This window comes from Salvia splendens, chromosome 1 (genome assembly GCF_004379255.2).
Source record: "Salvia splendens isolate huo1 chromosome 1, SspV2, whole genome shotgun sequence".
In the NCBI taxonomy this organism is placed as follows: domain Eukaryota; kingdom Viridiplantae; phylum Streptophyta; class Magnoliopsida; order Lamiales; family Lamiaceae; genus Salvia; species Salvia splendens.
Window position 1 is genome coordinate 39307364 of NC_056032.1, and position 16819 is coordinate 39324182.

Consider the following 16819-nt stretch of genomic DNA (forward strand, 5'->3'; position numbering starts at 1 on the left):
AATCCATTATCATTTTTTTCCATAATGTATTGTGCTCTTAAGAAATCTCATGATATTTCGATTTCCAAATTATATACTTTGCCAATTAGGACATAGAAATTGATAGTATACATGGTTTTTTTTAGAATTACAGTGCTGGAAGTGGTAAAGGCAAATGGAAAGTAATACCATTTGCTTCATTCATTTTTTTTCAAATCTAATCTTCGGAAGGAAAACATAATTCATGCTTAAGCAGATGGAAGTGTGTGAGTGTTGCGTGTGCTCAGCCTTAGAGCACTCATGCTCAATGGACATGCTCTGAAATCACAACTTTAACTAAAATTTGGTAATTTTCACGACCTTAAGAGTTTGTCACAAACACTATAAGTGGATTTTGTATTAAATTTACAACAATTTATGATTTCCCCCAAGTTATACAAACATGGCCAAATTAAAACTTAGGTTTTAAGTTTTGTCACGACGAATGAGAGATAGTGGTGAGAGAAGGAGGAGGAGGAACCAAGGAAGTAGGAAAGTGAAGATAATGTGAATTTTTCTAAGGAGTATATTTTAAGTTTAATATTCTAAATGACATTGTTTTGATTCATGTATTTGTCATATACGTTTAAATTTGGCCATATAAGTATTGATTTGGGGAAAATCCCTACTCATGAAAAATTTACTAAAAAAGCAAAGTTCTTATATTTGCAACAAACTATAAAATTTATGGAAAATAATATATTTGAGCTAAATTTTATGATTTTGTAGTATAACATTTTCCCATTAAATAACAAAGGACTTTAATTTCTTATGACACTCCATAAAGCCAGTAGCAGTATTTAGTTTTTTTGCCAAAACTACCGATATTTAAAATATAGCAAATTAATATGTTTTTGTTTCAAATTTCAGTTCATAATCGTAGGATTGATTAAACCACGCATGAAGCATGAGTTCAATGAGATATATAACACACTGTAAAGCAGTATAGTTCAACATTTTGTACAGAATAAAGTGATCTGAAGTTTAAATCTCACATTTCGACTAAGAAAGTTAACATCTTTAACTAAAATTAGTATAGAAACAAATTGGTAAGGAAAAGACAATGGAATTCAACAAACGGCCTTGCTTATTTCGTGTGGATTTGGAAGTTGGAACCGGGCCTGAGAAAAAGAAAAAAAAGTACATTTAGAATAAATATATTAATACTATAATACCTTAATTATTCCCGAAAGGATTCTTTAAAAATATGGAAACATAATTCAAATTTGAGATCATAATATCACATGACATCATAATCCAATTCACGTACTCACGTTAATTTAATACCCCCTCTCTTATTTTATTTCATCAGTTGTAATTACGTATATAATCTGATTACACCCAATTAAAGGGGGCATAGACAAATAAGTTTAGTTTTAGCGTGGCCTAACCTAGCTCAAATTTGAATTTAGTAGGGCTTCAACTAAATTTGAATAATCAACATAATTAAATCAATAAAGTGTAATTTGAATTATAAATAACTCAATAAAAAGGTAGGAGTAGTGACAATGAATGCTTAATAAAACCAATAAATAGAACATTAATTGATCCACCTCATTCCTAATTACTTTAATTCAAATGAGGAGTAGTACACTTAATCTGCATATAATCTGTTAATAAACTTAATCTAATAAACGGCATTAGGTAGATCATAGATTGTACCACACTTTAAACTCATTGTTGGATTCAAAATCTTAACTTTAAGCAACTTATAATTTCTACCACAACTAAATAACTTTCGAGTTTGGCTTGAAAATGTTAATAGATTCGATCGTAACATTCATCAATAAATTTACCCACTCCAATAAATTGGTTATCTTGTTCTCTCAGAAAAACAAGCAAACCAAATTATTCTCTTTTTATTTAATTATTCCTTTTTTCCTCACCACATAGAGTGATGTCTGCAATGTATGAATATCTCATCGAAGACACATAAATTTTCTTACAGATATGTATCTAGTGGTAAATTAATTAAAAATCTTCATTTGATATATATTTTAATTTTCTAATTTAACTCATCTTCCAACAAATTTTTTTTTTTTGGATTTTATCGCTTTTTTCTTACAAAATTATTCCAACTTAATATTGAGGGTTTCAACTTACATTTAATAATTTAACAATCTGATTATACATAAACATAACAAAACTAGAATATGGAGAAGATATCAAAAATATAAATACACACACATATATAGCATTATTCTATTCAAAATATATAGTAGTAGCAAATGACATTAGAAACTAATTAATCAAAAAGACAAATCCTTCATATAAATGGTTAATGCAGACAAACTGCAGACACATATATATAGGCCGCTATATATAGCATTATTTATTATTCTTCAATTCATCATATTACATTAGAAACTATATCAAATATGCGATCTTCAAATTGAAGAAAAAGCATTGCTAGCCCCTAAGTTAGAAAAAGAAAATTGAAATAGAGATAGCAATGTTACTTCTTCAAATTTAAAATTACGTTATAAAATAAAAGCATTGCTAGCCCCTAAGGTATTTTTTTTAGATTCCAAAACACATATACTACTATCTAGTTGTACGTATGTTGAGTGCTAGCTAGGAAATAGAAGTTGGTAGCCTAGGACAAAAATTAACACGCTCAAATGTTAAAATACGCTTAAGACAAAAAAAGATAACGATCCATAATTTTTTTTTAAAAAATAACTCAATTATGAAAATATGTACTACTCTATCATATTCTTATTTTTAAATTTGATGTATCCATAAAAACTAATTACTTTTCATTTTTGTATCACTCATTCTCTCGCTCTCTCATATGTTTTACTAATTTGATATTGAAACTCATTTCGATTTCTACAGTGAATACTGGTATAAACCAAATTTTAATTAACTACTCCCTCCATCCGCTATTAGAAGTCTCATTTCTTGGCGGCACGAGCTTTAAGAAAATTGGGTGGAAAAAACTTAGTGGAATACAAATCCCACTTGTATATATTAGTTTTAAATGAAATGTGAGTACAAGTAGAATGAGTTAGTGGAATGTGAGACCCTATTATCACTTTTATTAAAAATGAACCGGGACTCTTATTCACTGACGGACTAAAATAAAAAAACGGGACTCCTATTCGCAGACAGAGGGAGTAATAACAAAATGTGTGGTTTATGTATCGATCATTAGATGAATGTTCATGATTTATTTTCAATCTATGTACTGCTCCCTTCATTCCATCGCATGTGATTGGTTTCCTTTTAGCACAAGATTTAAAAAAGTGATATTTATTGCGTTAAGTATACAGAATAAAGTAAGAAATATAATAAAATAAAAGAGGCAAAGAGAGAGTAAAGTAGAGAAATTTGACGTTTTGTTTATAAGCTAAAAATGAAAATCAATCACTTGTATTGAAACAACTAAAAAAACAAAGAAATCAATCACTTTCATACAGATTGAGTATAAAATTAACAAATAATATTAGTCTATGTATGAAATAATGTTAATTTTTATGATATCAAATTACAGAGTATTAACTTTCAATTGTAAACCTTTTTATAAAACACTGTAATCGTTCCTGGATAATTTACGTGGCCCATCACTGGATATCATCCCACTTTATATGGGCTAAACTTAGTGGGCCACACAAAAATTGGGCCTAGATTTTTAGCAACCCAGCCCGACACGACAACAGAAACTATACTGCTAACTTCGAATAAAAAAAATTAATGTATAATTTCAGGATTAAAAAAGATGGAGAGATTATATTTCACTCAAGGCCACAAAATGCATTTCTTCACTTTTAAGGGGTCAATTTTGAGATAATCGTGTAGTTTGAGGAGTCAATATATAATAATGATAAAGATAGGAATAGAGAGGGGTCAATATGAATTTCACCCTACAAACGTTCTGTACACTACACTAATAATGCACGAGTCAATCGGAGAAGATGATGCGAGATTCTAGTTGCATTTAAAGCTCAAGTTTCCATCTTCTTTCATTTCATTCGCATTTGCATTTTCATTTTCATTTCACTCCGCTCCCTCATTTTCGCACCTTTTTTCCAATTGTTTTTACTTTTTTTTAAACGTGATCGGCTGTTTGAAGAAGGCCATATAGCATTCTGTTGTTTCTGAAAAACGCTCGTAATCGTTCGAATCAGAGGTGATCAATTCTGATTTTTGATTCTTCGTTTTCCCTTTTCCTTTCTTTTTTGGTTGAATTTATGTGGATTATTTGCTCTTTCGCGTTATTTTCCTCGTAAGATTAGTTTTCCGTTGTTTTATTAGGTTGATTTAGGTAATCGTTGCATTTATGCTATCAATGTGCGTGTGCCTATATTGATTTATTTTTGTGTTTGCATGGATACGATCTTTCGTAAGAGCAGGCTGTTATTTGATTTTAAACTTCAGATATTTTTTTTTCCAATCCTCTTTTTTCGGTTGCTTCGTGTGATGCCGATGCGTAATGCATGCTGAAATGTGATGGATATGGTATATTAGGTTGAATAAATTCAGCTGCATTCGGCTTTTTGAGAGATTTCTGTGGAATAAATATGAATCTGTGTTGTATATATTCAATCCACGTGACAATTTGTCTATTGTTGGTTTCGATTTCATAAAATTTTAAGGAGATATAGCTAGCTTGCAAGATTTTCTGGAAAATGGCATTTCTTGGAAGGAAAAAGCAAATCTGGAATTGAGTATGATTTCCGTTTAGTGCAAATGATGCTAGGCATGATTTGATAGCTTCAACTGAAACAATTTGTTAGTCCCTTCATATAGTCTTAAGGAATTGAGCATGATCCAGTTTGTGAAAACTCTCAATTTGTTGGACTTTGTGGAAAAAAAAAGAGGGAGCTGAATGGTTGAATAGAACACAAGTTAAAATCTGTATCCTAGCTCAAGGGAGCTGGACTTTGTGGAAAAAAAGAGATGTAGAGTAGCATCGCCCTTATCAACTTTCTTTTGTCATATTCTAGTGGCATATGCAGTTTGCTTATATTAGGAGTTAGTTTACCTCTTCCACGACGTGATTCATTACAGTTGTTAATGCATTTTGATCTACCGGAGTTGTTTATTACCTTTTCTCCCTATAGGAAAAACAAGTTTCCTAAACATGATGCGACGAATGAAATTTCTATTGGTACGCATGCTGTCCTATCAGATTTCATCAAAATTAACCATGAAGCTTGTATTCTGTTGGCAGATCAGCAAATAAATGGCAGAGAGTGATGATATTCAACCCCTTGTCTGTGACAATGGAACTGGAATGGTCAAGGTAATATCTGTTTACACAAAAAACATCAATGTTTCTGTCTAGTTCTCTGTTTCTGGGAAGACTGTTATGTTATGTTGTTCCATGTTTCAGGCTGGATTTGCTGGAGATGATGCTCCGAGGGCCGTGTTCCCGAGCATCATAGGCCGCCCGCGCCACACAGGTGTGATGGTCGGCATGGGACAGAAGGATGCCTATGTTGGTGATGAGGCTCAGTCCAAGAGAGGTATTCTAACTCTCAAGTACCCAATTGAGCATGGCATTGTTAACAATTGGGATGACATGGAGAAGATTTGGCATCACACATTCTACAACGAGCTTCGTGTTGCCCCAGAGGAGCACCCAATTCTTCTCACAGAAGCACCCCTCAACCCAAAGGCAAATCGAGAGAAGATGACACAGATCATGTTCGAAACCTTCAATTCCCCTGCCATGTATGTTGCTATTCAGGCTGTTCTGTCCCTCTATGCCAGTGGTCGTACGACTGGTAAGAGATTATCTCGTCGTCTTCGTGCAAATTTTATAGGATACAATGAGCTTAGTTAACAGGAAGAATCTGTGATGTTTCTTATTTGTGATGTGCACCTTTGTTATAGGTATTGTGATGGACTCTGGTGATGGTGTGAGTCACACTGTGCCTATCTACGAAGGGTATTCTCTCCCTCACGCAATTCTTCGACTTGACCTTGCTGGGCGAGACCTCACTGAATTCTTCGCCAAGATCCTGACGGAGCGTGGATACAGCTTCACAACCTCTGCTGAGAAGGAAATTGTGAGGGACATGAAGGAGAAGCTGACATACATTGCCCTGGACTTTGAGCAGGAGATGGAGACGGCCAAGACTAGCTCGGACATAGAGAAGAACTACGAGCTGCCGGATGGGCAAGTGATCACGATTGGGAATGAGCGTTTCCGTTGCCCTGAGGTGCTCTTCCAGCCAGCAATGATAGGAATGGAAGCTGCTGGCGTGCACGAGACAACATACAACTCGATCATGAAATGTGATGTGGATATCAGGAAGGACTTGTACGGGAACGTTGTGCTGAGTGGTGGCACCACCATGTTTCCCGGTATTGCTGATCGGATGAGCAAGGAGATCAGCGCATTGGCTCCAAGCAGCATGAAGATTAAGGTGGTGGCTCCGCCCGAGAGGAAGTACAGCGTCTGGATCGGGGGATCCATCCTCGCTTCCCTCAGCACCTTCCAGCAGGCACGTTACGTTACACACTACACATTACACGCGTTTGTAAATTCTTCAATATTTCATTGATTTTGTGCAGATGTGGATTGCTAAGGCCGAGTACGACGAGTCTGGCCCTTCCATTGTGCACCGGAAATGTTTCTGATCGCTCAATCATCGACTTCTTCCAAGGAAATGCTCTTCAATTCATTTGCTGGTTTTTGTTACTTTCCATTTTTTTACGTATGCACATTTTCATTATGTTGTTTTTCTTGCTTTTGAAATTCTGCTATTATAGGTTTGTTGCCTTTGTTGGGCTCTCTTTGCTTTTATTGGTTTTTTGAATGTTTTTCCGCACACTTGTTTTTCAATAATCACTGTCTTTTATTTCCGTAGTTTTTGCTTATTATCGTTATGTTTATGTTTTAGATTATTTTCCCCTTCTTTTCCTATATTTACAATATCTAAATAACACGATCTATACCGGTTATTAGGAAATAGAGTTCAAAGTTCAATCTTTTTTCTTCATCGGCTATCGCCATTTCCCTTACAAAGTGAAATTAATTATATTATATTGATTATAATTTCTTTTTATAGATTCTTACAAAAAATTCACGGTGTGTCGATCGACCTCATTTAAAATGTGAGATAATTGTTTGTATTAACTACACTATATTATTATATTTTTTTGAAGTGAAAATCAAATAATACTACTCCATAAAAGTGAAATTTCTTTTTTATCAAACACATGCTTTTGAGTCAACTGTTTTTTAAGAAAAGAAAATGAACTCCAAGAATAAGATCTCCCCGGTGGTACCCCAAGGTATAAACTCCATTAGCGGCATTCGATATCTCGTCGCACTTCCTTTCCTACAATGCCAGCTAACCAGCACCGCCTTCCCCGCTTCACCTCCGACGGCCCATGGCGGTGGTGGTGGCGTCAATTGTCACAGAGGGAGCTTACAATTGCCACTGCCGCGGCCGCAATCGTTTTTTTCCTCCTCGTCCTCTCTCCGTTTCCAAAAACCTCGCGCACATTTGGAGGTACAAACGTAATAACTTCTGAGGCAGATTCAGAGTGGGTGCCTTTCACGCCTCTTTCCAAAGCGCAGCAAAATTCTGCGTGTAAGCATCATTAAACACGGATCGAATTATATGTTTGTTTTTCTGCAATGCGAATCGAATTTTAGGTTTTCGTTGTATATATATGCTTAGTGTGTGAGTATATGTGTTTGATTCAACACGGATCGGATGCAGTTTGTTTGGATGGGAGTTTGCCTGGTTATCATCTAAAGAGAGGATTTGGATCGGGCTCCGACAGTTGGCTAATTCACGTTGAGGTTCATTTGTTTAATAACTGTGCATGAGTGATATATTTGTCTAATGATGTGTGTGTAAAATGTTACTCCATGAAGATTTAGTTGTGCAAATGCCATTGATAAAATGAACTGGTAATCATCGGATGTTTATTATTATCAAGTATGAACTTTTTTTGTTGTGCATCAACTACTTGTATGAATATTGCGTTTCTATCTAGGGTGGAGGATGGTGTAGCAATATAACATCTTGTTCGGATCGGAAGAAAACAAAATTAGGTTCATCAACTTACATGGACAAACAAGATCAGTTTTTGGGAATCTTGAGCCATCATCCAGTTCAAAATCCTGGTATGATGTTAACTGTGTACCTATTATAAAATATATTGCATTTACTTCAAGTTTAAGTTTTGCACTGCATATGTTTTATTTAAAATTATGGTCGAGCCGTCGAGTTCAATATAATTGTATCGACTTCCAAAAAATGTTTAAAGTTTTGGACATCTTCCAAATTATGGGTTAGTCAATATAATTTTAATGGATTATAGCCATTGATTTTTTCTTTTTAGTTCTTTCTTGTTTAATGCTTTGGACAATCTTCCAGATTTTTTCAACTGGAACAAGGTGAAAGTAAGGTATTGTGATGGATCATCATTTTCCAGCCGGCCTGATACTGAGTTCCATGTAAGTCATATTATAGATGATGGTTCAGATTTATCATGTAATTATTTACCACACCTATCGGAAGCATAAAACATTGTGATAAATCATGGCAGTAGGTTAATTGCATCTCTATTCATTTATGTTTCAGAACGGAACAGAACTCTTCTTCAGAGGTCAGCTTATCTGGGACACACTTATGGATGAGCTTTTGACAATTGGAATGTCTAAAGCTAGACAGGTAACTAAAGTTAATTTGTCTCTCCATGTCTCCATCAGCTCGTAGCCAAACATCAATGTTCTGGTCTTTTTCACCTTTTTTTTATTTTAATCTGGATATATGTTACTACCATGCAAAAATATGTTTTTTTTTATGAAACGTTCATATATATGATTTTTGCTTTCTGTTTGAGAAATCTAGTTTTTTTTCGTCTCAATATTGCATTTCAAGTTTGATATTTGCTTATAGTTTTACATGATATCTTCGAATTACATCTTAAACTGAGTACATTGGTCCTGCACTTTCTCCTTCCCACTCTGATTATTCAATTTTCAAAATGATGTGATGGTTGATCTTTGATAAATCAAATGCATCTTGTTGCCAGCATCAATTTTATTGCAAATATTAGGTTTTGCAATTGCTTATGCCAACTTCACAGGCCCTTCTCACAGGATGCTCTGCTGGTGGTTTGGCCATTCTCATACACTGTGATGATTTCCGAGATCTTCTTCCAAAAGATACAGATGTGAAGTGTCTGGCAGATGCAGGTTTTTTCCCTAATGAGTATGTGCTGCAATTTCTCTATTCACCTCTTTGATGTTATTGTTCTGTTATTTTCTCTTTGACTTTGCTTCGCAGATCTTTGCATAAGTTAATTAGATATGGGTTCAAGTTACTAAGAATCAACTGATGCATGCCAGTGGCTCTTTATTTTTCCCAATGTTTTACAGGATTGTGAATAACATTTTTTTCCTCACACACTCACTGTTTTTGGGGACATAAACAATAGCGACAAAGACTGTGGAGCCAATTTGTTTACGAATTATTAACAAAAGTATTATTTCCTGAATAAAGAATGGTTGCCAGTGTTGATACATGCTGAATAGAAGGAATGAACCTTGTGGTGCTGTTTGTTGTATTTCCAATTTTACTATGCAATTTATTTTGTAAGATGTTTTCAAATATGGCAACATAGGGATTGGAAATTCGCTTTTCTACATTGATGGAAAACACAAGGTTTCATTTTATAGCATAGCAAGTCTTGCTCCAAGTATAAGGTTGAACATTTAGCTCTGTGAATACAGTTTTCCTTTTGTCACAAACAGATTATTGCTAAAAGTGTCTTAAACGAGTATATTGCAAATAGCTGGACTTGTAGTCAGTTAACTGAGTTTTAAAGTGAAGTAGTAAGCACTTAGCATCTAGATAGATGGTTGATTGCTTGGTATTGACTAAATATGTCTTTAAGCTGAATTAGCATCTATTCAGAAATACTGAAGTCTGGTACGAGGCTTTTCTTTATATTCTCTTGCCTTGTCTGTCATGTTCAAATTGAGAAGTGATTTGTTCTCTTACAGGAAAGATATTGTTGGAAACCACAGCATCGAATCCTTTTATCATGATGTTGTTCATCTCCAGGTTATCTATCCAAAACTTCATAGCCTGTTGATGTATGCGAGAGATTTAAGTGTGTTCGTATGCCTTTTTTGGTGACAATTTCTTGCATTAGGGATCTGTCTGTCACTTACAATACTACTTGTTCGCTAGTAAAACAAACAGAGTTGGAAGTCTCAAGTACTCTTGTGAAGCTAAACTCTATTTTTCCTGAACCTTTTGGGCTTTACATTAAGAACAATAACCTTCCCTTTACTGAACATTTTCCTAGCCTGATAGATAGAGTTCGACCTTGAGGCTTAGAACATGGCCCATCTCCTTGAAAGGTGCATAATTCTTATAAACAGTATGGTTAACTGAGATGTATGATTGCTTTCAGCAGGCATCAAACGCTAATTGTCAGCAAAATAATCTAATTTTCAAATTGTGTGATGAATAGAAAAATAACTTGTCCTCACCTGACCTGATTGCAGGGCATTGCAAAAAGTTTAAACCATGATTGTGTTGCCAGATCTGACGAGCCCTCTAAGGTGAATTTGCTTTTGTAAATATTGGCTGATCATTGTTCTTCAAAATCTCTTTATTTCCTTAAACTAAAGACCTAGTGTTTCTTATGGCAGTGTTTCTTCCCTCAGGAATTTATAGGAAATATAAAGACCCCTGTCTTCCTTGTTCAACCAGCATATGATTTTTGGCAGGTATTTTGTTATGTATTACCAACGGATTCAACATTTCTAACATGTTGTAATTACACGTTTTGTATTTCCTTCCAGATAGAAAACATCTATGTGCCTAAATCGTCGGATCCCCAAGGCAGTTGGCGCAAGTGCAGGCTAAATATATTTAATTGCAACTCCAACCAGCTAGAAGTGCTCCATGGTGCTCCTATTCTATAAGCTAGATTTCTCACTTACAGTCATATTATGTGCAAAAAAGTCACATGTTTGATTTTCAAATCAGCTGGCAATTACTATGTGTTCAGATCAAACTTCTCTTGGGTCCCTGTAACTAACTTTAATGGTGGAAATTGGGTTGTCAATATTACCTGCTTACCTAAACTTAGTAGTGTTGTTTGTTAATCTAGACTCTAGTGGATACAATGTTCGGAATTGTCCATTCCGGATTTAACTCTGCCATGGCTTAAAATTGTTTCAGTTGTGCACATTAGCATAAATTCTTATAACTTCTGCTTCCAGTAATGAGTTTTCATGTATGTATGCAGGTTACAGAAATTCATTGCTCAGGACACTAGATGGATTTCAGAATAAACCAAAATGGGGAATGTTTATTAATTCCTGTTTTATCCATTGCCAGACATGGGCAGCTGGGACATGGCATTCACCCACATCTCCCAGAATCAACAACAAAGTTAGTTTTCCTTGTTCTTGTATAAGTATTGTTCAGACACAATATGTTTGTCCATGATGGCTTGAATCAGCATATACATCTCCATTTCCTCTCTGTAAAACAGACAGTTGCAGAAACAGTAGGTGATTGGTACTTCGAAAGAGAATCCGCAATAAGAGTTGACTGTCCTTTCCCCTGCAACCCTACTTGCTACAACAAAGATCTCTCAGCTGGGTGAGAATTACTCCCAAGATTACATTAGAGATGCAATTATCTCGTCTCTCCTCACAGCAACTGTTTAGCTGGTTGAATTGATTTTCAAGTATGAGCCGTGACTGGGACCAGTTTTAGATGCTGCCTATGGAAGAATATGTTACTCTCCCCTTGTCCAACTTCTTCGAGCACTGTAAGTTCTTTTTGGTAAATCATGGTATTGAAATATGAAACTTGCTGATCAAATGCAGCTTCATATTTCTTTCTTTAAAAATGAGAAAATGCATTTTTTTACATTTCTAGATCAGATTTGTTTTGTAGAGCATATAAAATTGTCAATTTTTACATTCATTCAGAGTTTATGACTTGATAAGATCAAACTGAGTGTAACCACTTTGCTGATGTTCTTCCCACATGCAGCATGACTTTCGAATTTCTTTGTATGCGTGTGTTTTGCGATACACAGTGGTCAACCCTCAGTTTTTCAATACTACTATAGCTACATGCAAATGACAGTGTATTATTGTTGAATTATTGTGACGATGACTCTCCAGCTATTCTTGCTACTATATTATTTTATGAAACCCTTCTACGCAATTATTGTGATGTGAGATTAAATTATATGCTCTTTTTTCCATGATTTTTATGACAGAAAAATGTTAATATGGGTTGACTTATAAGCTTATTTGCTGGTGGCCATGAAGCTTTTGAACCAAGTTAACATATTAAGAAATCGAATTTAGTGGAAGGTGTTGCTATTCAACTATGAGTGGTTGTCGAAAACCAAAATTATGTCATTGGTATGAATTTGAGCTAACATTCGATGTTGTTCTTGAAAGGATTTCATAATATAATAGAAATAACAATCTCCCTATGAAATTTTTCTGTCCAACCCTAAACATTCGCACTATCCATATTCTTTTGTTTTTTTAGAGTAACACTACCTATATTCTGCAAGCATGCAATATCCCATCAATAAAGAATCTATATAAATCTCAAGAGAGTTAGGTTAATCTATGTTCAATTATAATGTGTTATATAAATCTCAAGAGGGTTAATCTATGTTGAGAAACAGTGTTATATTTCAAGGACTACTTTTTTTCTCAGTTCATCAATTTGGCTTCATAAAAACACCACTTTTAATTATGTTCTGTACTTTTCTAATTTATTTCGTGAATGTATCTCGTTAATATACGTATCTACCCTTATGTAATAATATGGAAAAAATTAACCTTTTTAAATTAAATATCTCATATTTAGGAAGGGTAACTTTTTATTGGTTATATGCAAAATTATCTCTAAATCAAATGGAAAATTATGTGAGAATTTATTCTAAAATTTTCAAATCAAATTCTTTTTAAGGATATTTTAAAAAATATAAAAGGGACAATTTATTAAGAAAATAATATTATTAATAATAAAAATAGTTTAAACTAAGTCGATTAAAGTTCAATTTTAAAAATAGGGTCATTGTACTTGTACATATGCATTTCTAAATATTTTTATTTAAAGCTATTATGCTTAAAATGATATACAACCATCAACAGCCCTCACAATCGATGCTGACACTACAGGCCAAACTTTTGATTAATTATAATAAAAGTCACGAGATGTCAGAGATACCAAAACCACAAGCAATTGTCCCTAATATTTAATAAGTTGCATAGTTCATACTACTACTTTTCATAAATCTATATTTAAATAATATTTATTCGGCACCCATTTGCATTAATCATGAACCTAAAGCATTTTGTTCATGCACCATCCATCCAACAAATCATGGATTATAATTATATAACGCATCATACTATTTCGTTGTTTAGTTGGAAGTCAACTATCTAATTTGAGGGTGGAGTTGTGGTTTTGTTTATTTCTTCTAGAAAAACCCGTCGTCACTAATTACTACTAGTTTATTAATACTACTCCAAATTATATTTTGAGTACTAGGTTTCTATCTAATCCATACATCTATAAATAGTTTTGCTTACAACATTTAGTTTGCTTATTATGCAGTATTTGATTTTAAGATTTACATTATCGTGAATTTTTCTGTGTTCATAAGCAAACAGTATTGAGAGAGATAAAAGAGAGAATAATAGTAGTCCTAGTAACTTAATAAGTAGTAGTACTACTTGTATTAGAATAAGCAAAGAACAAAAGAATTAGTATTTAGAGCTCAATGCGGCTGAAATATGGCACTTCTTGATCAAGAATGTTACTTTCAAGATTGCACCATAACTTACAAAATTCCCAACTTTATACACATAATTTTACACACACTGATAGGTATTTCCACCCTCAAAAAAACAACTCTCCAACACTGTAAAAACTTTTCTATGCACTTTTTCCTAATCTGTATCTATATTTTACTAACTTACACCGACGATCGCCATATCCTCCCTTCGAAGGAGATGATGATAATAGAGACATCGTCGTGGTACCTCCGTCTATCGCCTTGTCTGATATCAAGAAGCTCATGGAACTCCATACCTGCAATGGTTTCACAACGGTTAGATATTGGGACAAAAAAATCTCTAGCGTGCTTTCAATAGATGTTTCTTTTGCGCCTTTTTCCTATAGACGAGACATACCAGCTTTCTTGGCTGCACGAAACAGGACTTCCTCGACAAGGTGTTGAGCCGGATCCCCCTCTGGGAACATTGCCATGAATGTTTCAACCTCTGAGACGGCCTCTTGATTGGTGAAGTATTGGTAGAGGCCATCGGAAGATAGGATCAAGAACTTGTCTTTCGCCTCTAGCTTGTGGTGGCAGAGAGAAGGCGAGCATATGATGTACGGTGAGGTTCCAACATAGTCGATCCTAAACATCTCTAGAAGTGCATTGTTCCATTTTGGCTGCCGGATCAAGAGAAAGCACGATCAGTATTTTAACCAACGGCTTAGGTTTCCGTTCATGATTGCATTACAGAAAAATAACTTCAAGCCCGAATTCAAATTCAAGAAGCAATCTACAGATGGATAAGGCTAGCCAGTCTAATAAAGCTTCAAGACATTCACACAAGTTTGAAATAGAAAGGTTGTTCATCTATTTCGAATGCCAACTAGGCATTTTCGTTACTTTTTAGATCAAATGCATCAACATAAACATGATATAAGCTGCAAGAAGCATTTAACAAGAAGAAGAAAAGGTGAGAAATTTACATGTTTCAAAAAACCAGCTCCAAATGCCCTTGTCACCTTCAAGGAACCTTTCACTCTATCATTGATGACTGCAGCCGGATCATCAGGATGCGCATATCTTATCCTCCTCACCTCCTGCATCAACAATAAAAACACGAAATTCAGCACACGAAACACCAACAAAGGCCAAAAATCCAACCTTGATTAGAGAAAACAAGAATCTACCTCTTTAACACAAGTGCCATGATCCATTGTGAGCTGACAAGAACTCAAATGGTGCACATTCTCATACTCATAGCCATAGAGCACCTCCTCACTGTCCTTCCTCCCCCTCCCAACGCCACAACCATCCTCGTCTCTCTGAGCCAACACCGCCCTACTATCCCCCACATTCATCACATAAACATCGTCTCCCTTCATCACCATCACAAGGACACAAGATCCCATCAAGGCCAGCTCCGGATTCTCCAACAGCATCATATTCGATATCTCCAAATACGAGGCCTCCGTCCTCCTCAATCCCACAGATAAGGCCTTCAAAACCCCCAAATGATTCACAGGCGCCATGTCCGAACCCGCAATTCCATCCGGCCCTAAATTGCTCAACTTCTCCCTCAACTTCCTGTCAAGATCCACCCTTTCCTTACTGTCCAAGCTCTTGGACATGAATGAAGCACTATTCACTGTATTTTCGCAAGAATTGGCCTTGTCACTCCACAGCAAACCCTTGAGCTCTTTAGATACATTTGAGTAAAGATTGTTCAAGAGGAAATCAGTTGCATCAGGGCCATTGAATCCATCATAGATACCTACAAAAACCCATCCATGCTCCTCAGAGATGACTACATGAACCCTATCCTCCCCTGCTTTCCCCTGCGCCCACTGCAAATTTTGGCTACCAAAAGACTCATCCCCAACGTCGTCGTTTTCATCAATCAAGCTCATATCTGTGCTCAAATTGTGGCTCGTGATCGTGCTGCTGTTCCCGCTGTTACTACTACTTGTTTGAATGTGATTTTGGGGCTCTATATTTTGATGATCGTGACTTTCCTGATTGTGACTTCTTCTCAATTCCTTAGAGAAACCCCTGATTGATTTGGACACAATTCTCTTGAAATTCTTGATTAAAGCCCATTTATTGGATTTGGGCTTGTACCTCTGCAGCTGCTGATCGTACTGATTCTCCAAGGGGCCGGAGATGAAGCTCCTCTCGATCGGGCCGGAGAGGAATCCGCGCTCAATTTGGCCGGAAATCGGGCCAGAGTTTCTAAGGATAGGGCCGGATTTAACAGTGGCGGTTGAGTTTCTGGGGATTGGCTGGAGCGGGATAGAGGAGAAGAAATTGGAGCTCTCAAAGGCGGAAGCTTTGTCGATTGAGTCAGAAGCGGCGGTGTAGGCGGTGGAGAGAGGGGTGTAGGTGTTGGCGGAGATGGAAGCGCCGGAGATGGTGCGATACACCGTCGTCGTTTGCGAGGGTGGTGGGTCGTCCAAAGATTGGATTTTTTGAAGAGGGTCGGGCGGGATGTAGCAGAAGGAGTGTCCCAGCCCCTCGTCCAGCGGCTCCGAGAGGCACAGCGCCACGTCGTTGCGCCGCCGTGAAATATCTCCGGCGAAGCACAGAGTTAGCTTTCCGATTCCGTTTCCCATTTCTGCTAGTAGGAAGAGAAACTATGGACAATTGGAAATGTTCAATTCTTGATTTGCTTTCTCTAAGAGAGAGAGAGAGAGAGATGGGTTTAGAGTTGAGAGAGTTCACGTTTGGTGATGGAGTTGAGATAGAGAGAGAGAGAGAGTTGACTTGGAAAGGGTGACGGAAGTTGAGAATAAAAATTTAGATTTGTTATTAAATTGTAGGCGTTTTGGTTTTGGTGGGCTGAAGGCGTTGACTATAGAGTTGTTATCAAATAGATTTGTATCTATAGGTGTGTGTATGTATAATGTATGTATGTATGTGTGTGTATTTTCCTTTTACTAGTGCGTGTGGGGTTTGAAGGGAATTTATTGGAGAATAGTAGCCAACGGTTGAAGATTGTGATACGGATGAAATGCAATACTAGTTGTTTAGAAAGATTAGTAAATGCAAT

General features: G+C 35.9%; 3 protein-coding genes across 5 annotated transcripts; 2 read left to right on the forward strand and 1 right to left on the reverse strand.

The window, feature by feature from the left end:
• Positions 1–3919: 3919 nt before the first annotated feature.
• On the forward strand, positions 3920–6800 carry LOC121750648 (actin-like). Its single transcript, XM_042145224.1, has 5 exons — positions 3920–4150; positions 5195–5266; positions 5357–5750; positions 5860–6473; positions 6544–6800. The coding sequence occupies exons 2-5, from the start codon at positions 5207–5209 to the stop codon at positions 6607–6609; spliced, it is 1134 nt and encodes a 377-aa protein (XP_042001158.1). The 5' UTR covers positions 3920–4150; positions 5195–5206; the 3' UTR covers positions 6610–6800.
• A 400-nt stretch (positions 6801–7200) lies between these two features.
• On the forward strand, positions 7201–12163 carry LOC121750515 (pectin acetylesterase 5-like). Of its 3 annotated transcripts, XR_006039887.1 has the most exons (13): positions 7202–7568; positions 7701–7783; positions 7981–8110; positions 8364–8443; positions 8571–8660; positions 9079–9203; positions 9998–10058; positions 10508–10564; positions 10655–10732; positions 10808–10913; positions 11257–11402; positions 11506–11787; positions 12015–12163. XR_006039887.1 is itself a non-coding variant. In XM_042145079.1 (12 exons), the coding sequence occupies exons 1-12, from the start codon at positions 7319–7321 to the stop codon at positions 11617–11619; spliced, it is 1305 nt and encodes a 434-aa protein (XP_042001013.1). In that variant the 5' UTR covers positions 7201–7318; the 3' UTR covers positions 11620–12163. The 3 variants fall into 3 exon arrangements, 2 of the variants coding, with proteins under 2 accessions (XP_042001013.1, XP_042001004.1); XM_042145079.1 differs by having other exon boundaries at positions 7201–7568; positions 10670–10732; positions 11506–12163; XM_042145070.1 differs by having other exon boundaries at positions 11506–12163.
• A 1574-nt stretch (positions 12164–13737) lies between these two features.
• On the reverse strand, positions 13738–16572 carry LOC121750297 (probable protein phosphatase 2C 4). Its single transcript, XM_042144817.1, has 4 exons — positions 14961–16572; positions 14757–14870; positions 14186–14450; positions 13738–14084 (listed from the first exon to the last, which is right to left on the reverse strand). Exons 1-4 carry the CDS (start codon positions 16380–16382, stop codon positions 13969–13971), a joined length of 1917 nt encoding a protein of 638 aa, XP_042000751.1. The 5' UTR covers positions 16383–16572; the 3' UTR covers positions 13738–13968.
• Positions 16573–16819: the final 247 nt, after the last annotated feature.

Coding starts and splice junctions, on each gene's coding strand:
- LOC121750648 (XM_042145224.1), top strand. CDS start 5,207: ATGGCAGAGAGTGATGATATTCAACCCCTTGTCTGTGACAATGGAACT. Junction 5,267..5,356: donor ATGGAACTGGAATGGTCAAG/GTAATATCTGTT, acceptor TCCATGTTTCAG/GCTGGATTTGCTGGAGATGA. Junction 5,751..5,859: donor TGCCAGTGGTCGTACGACTG/GTAAGAGATTAT, acceptor CCTTTGTTATAG/GTATTGTGATGGACTCTGGT.
- LOC121750515 (XM_042145070.1), top strand. CDS start 7,319: ATGCCAGCTAACCAGCACCGCCTTCCCCGCTTCACCTCCGACGGCCCA. Junction 7,569..7,700: donor AGCGCAGCAAAATTCTGCGT/GTAAGCATCATT, acceptor GATCGGATGCAG/TTTGTTTGGATGGGAGTTTG. Junction 9,204..9,997: donor GCAGGTTTTTTCCCTAATGA/GTATGTGCTGCA, acceptor GTTCTCTTACAG/GAAAGATATTGTTGGAAACC.
- LOC121750297 (XM_042144817.1), bottom strand. CDS start 16,382: ATGGGAAACGGAATCGGAAAGCTAACTCTGTGCTTCGCCGGAGATATT. Junction 14,451..14,756: donor GAGCTGGTTTTTTGAAACAT/GTAAATTTCTCA, acceptor TTGATCCGGCAG/CCAAAATGGAACAATGCACT. Junction 14,085..14,185: donor TCGTGCAGCCAAGAAAGCTG/GTATGTCTCGTC, acceptor AAACCATTGCAG/GTATGGAGTTCCATGAGCTT.